The sequence below is a fragment of the Plasmodium inui genome (genome assembly GCF_000524495.1).
Source record: "Plasmodium inui San Antonio 1 unplaced genomic scaffold supercont1.3, whole genome shotgun sequence".
In the NCBI taxonomy this organism is placed as follows: Eukaryota; Apicomplexa; class Aconoidasida; order Haemosporida; family Plasmodiidae; genus Plasmodium; species Plasmodium inui.
In genome coordinates this window covers 932,689-938,419 of record NW_008481837.1, presented here as the reverse complement: position 1 = coordinate 938,419, position 5,731 = coordinate 932,689, and the positions used below count along the sequence as shown (strand labels likewise).

At 40.7% G+C, this 5,731-nt stretch overlaps 2 protein-coding genes across 2 annotated transcripts; both read right to left on the bottom strand.

The window, feature by feature from the left end:
* Nucleotides 1–746: 746 nt before the first annotated feature.
* C922_01047 (hypothetical protein) lies at nt 747–1,910 on the bottom strand (the record flags this gene model as incomplete). Its single annotated transcript, XM_008816655.1, has 1 exon — nt 747–1,910. The coding sequence occupies one exon, from the start codon at nt 1,908–1,910 to the stop codon at nt 747–749; it is 1,164 nt and encodes a 387-aa protein (XP_008814877.1).
* Nucleotides 1,911–3,040: 1,130 nt separating this feature from the next.
* C922_01046 (hypothetical protein) lies at nt 3,041–3,759 on the bottom strand (the record flags this gene model as incomplete). Its single annotated transcript, XM_008816654.1, has 4 exons — nt 3,041–3,091; nt 3,205–3,268; nt 3,412–3,471; nt 3,668–3,759. The coding sequence occupies 4 exons, from the start codon at nt 3,757–3,759 to the stop codon at nt 3,041–3,043; spliced, it is 267 nt and encodes an 88-aa protein (XP_008814876.1).
* Nucleotides 3,760–5,731: the final 1,972 nt, after the last annotated feature.

Below are 5,731 nucleotides of genomic sequence, written 5' to 3'. Positions count from 1 at the left end.
ATGGTAAAACCCCATCTCTACCAAAAATACAAAAATTAGCTGGGTATGGTGGCAGGCGCCTGTAGTCCCAGCTACTCGGGAGGCTGAGGCAGGAGAATTGCTTGAACCTGGGAGGAGGAGGTTGCAGTGAGCCTAGATCATGCCACTGCACTCCAGCCTGGATGACAGAGTGAGACTTCGTCTCAAAAAAAAAAAAAGAAAAAATAAAAAATACATAAATATATATATATATACACATATACACATATGCACATATACACACGTATATAAACGTAATGGGAACTTGTTTTGGATGTTCCCGCCGGTATATGTGCACGCGCGCGTATGAAAGAATTTGCCCCTTTTGGACAAGGTCTACCTGCAGCTAGGACACGCACATTGCAACACTGCGACATTGCAACTGTGCATACACCACGTGCGTAAAAGGTTAGCCTACACGAGTAGTTCTTTTTTGAACAAATTGCAAAAGGGTAGGTATCACATCGTTTTTTGCTTCACCACTGGGGAATGCAATTTCGCGCGTAAATTATTTCTGCGCGTTTCCGCGCTGCGCGAAAAGGCGGCCAGGAGGAATGCACAGGTAGCACGAAAAAAACAGAAAAATATATATATTAAAATAAAAAACAAAAAAAAGGTGAACTCCCCTAATGGGGGGGTCTAAATGTAGAAAAAAAAAAGTTCCCCTGCGGAATGCGGTTAGAAGGGTGGTGTGTTGTGGACCCCCTTTATCCGCCCCATACCGAGTGTCATTTCCTCTTTTTCTTATTCTTATTGTTATTCTTGTCTTTGCTACTGGTGTCGGTGTTCTTTCCCCCCTCATTGGTTGAGAGCTTCTCCCCGGTGTGGTAAATCTTCATGCTTGTTAAAAACAAATCGCGTAAGCCGCATTCGGTGCATATATTAGACAGAGTGCTCATCCCTTTTGGGTCGAGCTCGTACATGTTCCTTGGAAGAACTCGCGCCTCATCCAAGTCCTCATAATCCTTTAAGATAATATCATCCATGCCCCTGCAGTCAAAATGCTTCCATCTCAGCTTATTCAAACTGTTAATATAAAAATCGACCTCTTCCTTGGGACCCTCACATATTATTATACCGGGGTACCCTATTTTTGAGTACCCCCCAATTTTTAATTCTCTGGCCCATTTAATTATGCAGGTTCTTTTTACTAAACTAAGAATATGGTGCGAGTAGCACAGGCGTCTAGCTAACACCCTTCTGTGCTGGGAATAAGTCATTCCGCTGCAATATAGAAACGTCACGTGATCTTTGATAAGTTCCTCTTTGGATGAGTCAAATGCTCCTTCCTCTATGTTTTCTTCCCTTTCTTCTGATGAGGAATAACTGTGGTCCACGGAAGTCTTCTCCCTGTTTTGTATATTTCCCACCAACTCGTTAATTCGGTAGATGATACTTAAAATGCTATTTTCATTGCCTATATAATTTGGCATATCTTTGTACACTTCCTGGTTGACATAATTGTTCATGTCTGGAGTGAAGTTCTTTACATCTATATTAATGAGTAAAAACGATTTTAGAGGATAATCTTTGGGTAATTCGAAAGTTAAATTTATCACATTGTCACTGATATTATCATCATTCAATTGCATGTGAATTATTGTGTCCTTCTTTTCGTCATTCTCATTTTGAATGGTTAGCTCGCTGTCCCGCACATAGATCAGTCTTAACGCTTCCAGTTCTTTTCTTTGCAACTCTTCACACTGAATTAGTACTTTATCTCTTTCACCTCTTCGCTTAATGTCATGTGGTTCACAGTCTGCTCTTACTTTCCTTCCTTCCACCTTTGTAATATGCCCTTCTCCCGATTTGTTTATGTTTTCCTTCGTATCCCTTGCCTTGGGATGGCTACGGACTTCCCCGGGGGTTACTCTTTCGTGTGGTTTCTTCATCCAGTGATTCCCTACGATTCTTTTTGTCGTTATGCAACATAGTACTAAAGAGGGGTCCGAACGTTTCAAGCGCAAAAGGGAACAAACTAAACAGATGGATTACCCTTTTCCTTCTGGCTTCTTCTGGAATCGGCATGTCATTGTGAGTAATTACTGCTTTATCGCAATTGCGCAGGAAAAAAAAAAAAAAAAAAGCTAGATTGGCTGGACGGTTCATAATTTTTCGTACATCACAACGACTTTTTTTTTTTTTTCTTCGTGGGACAATTTTTGGCTAATTAGAAGAATCTCCTTTGACCCACGTGTGAATCTCTCATGGAAGACTATTATGCGTAAACGTTACAGGGGAAAAGTCAAAATGGTAAATTGTTTCCTCCGTAAAGATAGCTTTGCACAGTAAACTGGACTGCGTGAACGCTCAACAGTCCTTAGTTCTCCCTTGACAAGAAGCTAAAAGCGCAAAAAATAATCATGTTTACATAAAAGAAGTAGGGAGAAAAGGAAATATACACTGCACCTACGATACTTTTGAAAATCGGTTCGGGGTTAAAAATAGTAATTTCTTTAATTTGTTCAGATGCGGTAAGTGCAAAACGTGTTAGCTCATCTCCGTGGTTCCCGCTAGAGCCATGCTTATAAACTCGCCTTTTTTGCACATCCTTTTTTCACCCATTATACTAACCGGTATTACACACACGGGAGAATTATTACCAAATTGGGAACCCCCCTTTATGCAGGAAAAAGGGGCAACTAATTCAATCAAAAAAAATGGACATTTGACGCTTATCCCCTAAGCGCAGATTGGATACGTAGATCGCGTAACATATATAGGGTAGCTTCTGTAACATACTATTTGAAACCTGTTACACCAGTTTTACTCTTTGGAGACGGACATTTTTACAATTAAAGGACTTATGATAGTCGTTAAAATTTGTTATTTCTTTTCCTTTTTTAAGCAGCCTTTTTTCGGCCTACACAGACGTAGTACGTTTTGAAAAAAAGAAAAATAAAAAGACTAAAAAAAAATTAAGACACAGAGATATGCGGGGTTAAATAAAGTTAATGACACGAAAAAAGGTGTCTCACGTGAGTTGGCCGTGGAAAGAGTGGATAAATGCGAAAAAAAGTCATCACTGCTTCGACTCCTTTTTTGGCTTTGGAACAACGGGAAGTGACATATTCTACGGGGAGAAAAAAAAAGGAAGCCATAGGATACCACATGAGCAATGGAGGAGAAATGTTCTGCTAGGGAGCAACAGAAATTGATGTAGAATGTATCTCTAAATGGACCCACCTGGAGACAACGATATCTTATTTTGGCGATTGGTTCATTCTCTACAATGGCGAAATAGGCTAACCTGAGAGGAAAATTAAAACAAAAGGCATTTATAAGTATTTTCATCTTTCGACAAAAAATGGATGGGTGAACTGTACAGGGGGAGGCCCTTATTACGTATGTGCCATGTGCAGAACTCATTTGATCGCCTCTCTGTTCACGTACCTCGAATAATGTCCTACGTGTGATGCCAACGTGTCCCTGTGGATGTTTGTTAGCCATTCCCTACATTTAAGAAAAAAATAATAATAGCGTAACACATGTATATAATTTTCCCTTTGCCCACACAGCGTGTGGGGGGGTGCCTGTTTGGGTGTCATTCCTCTGTCTCAGTGTGCTGCGTCGGTTCGCTCGGCTGCTCGGTTGATCCGGTCCTGGTGTTTTTTCTCTTTCAAATTCGTTCCACTGTGCGTCAGCATACCATCTAGTCGTGTCCGAGTGCCCACAGCCCTGATACTTGCTCTGCAAGTGTTCCAACTGCGCGTGGATGTTAAATCGGTCGAATGCAGACATTTTTCTATACCCCCCGTTGAGATTACGTCTTTCAATTGGGGACAGAATTAGCTGTTGTTTCGCCCCTTAGTTTGGAGTGAATTTCACTATGATGGAAAAACTTTAAGGCGAAGATGGTCCTGTTCTTCTCACTCACTCATGTACAAATGTAACGACTCTCTAATTATTTTCCGTCTGTTTCGGTTAATTCAGCAGAAGGTAGCCTTCTCGAAATGCCCTTCGGATGGGAACTCCCGTTTTGTAAAAAATTCGCAGAAAGGGCAACCCTTTTTCGGTATTTTGATCAACGGCCATATAAAAATAATCCCCTTTTTTGTGGTTAAAAAAAAAAAATATTAACCATACGGTGTTCCCATCCGTTTTCATGACTTCCCAAATTGGCAAAATGTCACATTAGTAAAAATGTTTCAAATGCCTATTCTTGCGAATGCTGCTACAAAATTTACCTTGGCTGTTGCCTTTTTAAGGAAGCGTTATGGAAACTTCCTGCATCCATACGATTGTCAAAAATGAATAAAAATAGTGACGCGAAAGAACGCTCATGAGGGCGTTTTTCCAAAAATGTTTTTTTTTGAAGAAATAAAATAAAAAATTACCAATAAAGAAACGACAAAGGGAAACCATATAAAAAATAACCCCCCAATAGAGCAACCTTACATATATAATTTCTTTTTCTCTTTTCCTTTTCACCCGTGCCGTAAAATTGGATTTTCACATCCGCAGCCAATAATGCATAGGAATAGGCAGCGGTATCGCGTCCTATTTTTTCCTGCGGCAAGGCAACACTATCCCATTTTTTTAATTAACAGGAATGTGAAAGAAATAAATTCGCTTTTTTGACGAACAAGAAGAACACAATAATGTCATCGTGCCTGTTTCGTAAGCAGCCTTTGTACTTTGTAGAGGTTTTTTTCTTCCCCTTTTCTTGTATAACCTTTTTTTGTGTGCTATACGAAAGGAGGGGTAGCTGTCCCCCACCGATATGTGCGTACCGACATGGGTGGATAAGTTTAACATGCAAAACAAGAAACGCGGCTTTTTCTCTTTTTTGTCTTTTCACCATTTCGGGGAAGAGGAGCTGCAGTTCCAGTGTAAAAAAAAATATGACAGAAGGGCACACTGCGAATGCGCGGGTTGGGCCAATTACCTTTATTTTTCCAATCCTCCCACGCTTCTATATCCTTTACCGATTTTACTTTAACAAAAAAAATCCCCAAATGGGTCAGAACAAAGAGCGGCAATAAATACCTGTGTTGGAAATTTGAAAAGGAATAGGGACCAGAGGGGATGTATTTCTTTTTGGCAGCTTTTGGCTGGTCCCCCTCTAGAAGAAGCGTTGCTCCTCCGCGAAGCCACGTACGGTGCAGCGGCATAAGCGCACAATTGGGTGTGCACAGGAGAGGGAAATTTGCCCGGTTTACCATTTTGATTACCCCCTTGTTCTGTGGGTAAAAAAAATCGGTAGCAATTTCTTCATTAAAATTAAATTGGAGAAACAAATAGGTCAGTTTCCATCCATATGAAGAAATCCATAGATGAGTGTCCCATCGCGAACCTACGTCCGCCGCCGGGGGGGGGCTTACCAGCAACGATGATGACAGCGGCGGTGTACTCTTTAAAACGATCTCATTAGGCTTGAGTAAAAACGGTTAGACATAACTTTTTCCCAACGACTGGGAGGGGAGCACCACTTCGATGAACGTTTTCCTTTTTCTTTTCTCATAAATTGCGCTAGCTACGATGATGTTTCCTCTCTGACAGAATCGATTCACCTGGGGTGGGTGCTTTCATATTTAGTTGCGCGTGGGAAAGATCACCAACAAATGGACATGCATAATAACATAAGGTAGTTACACGTGCTTATGCGATTCACTGCATTATGAGAAAAAATTTGAAAAAAAAAAAAAAAAAAAAAAAAAAAGGCCGGGTGCGGTGGCTCGGTTTAAATTTGCCTCAAATGGACAATTAAAAA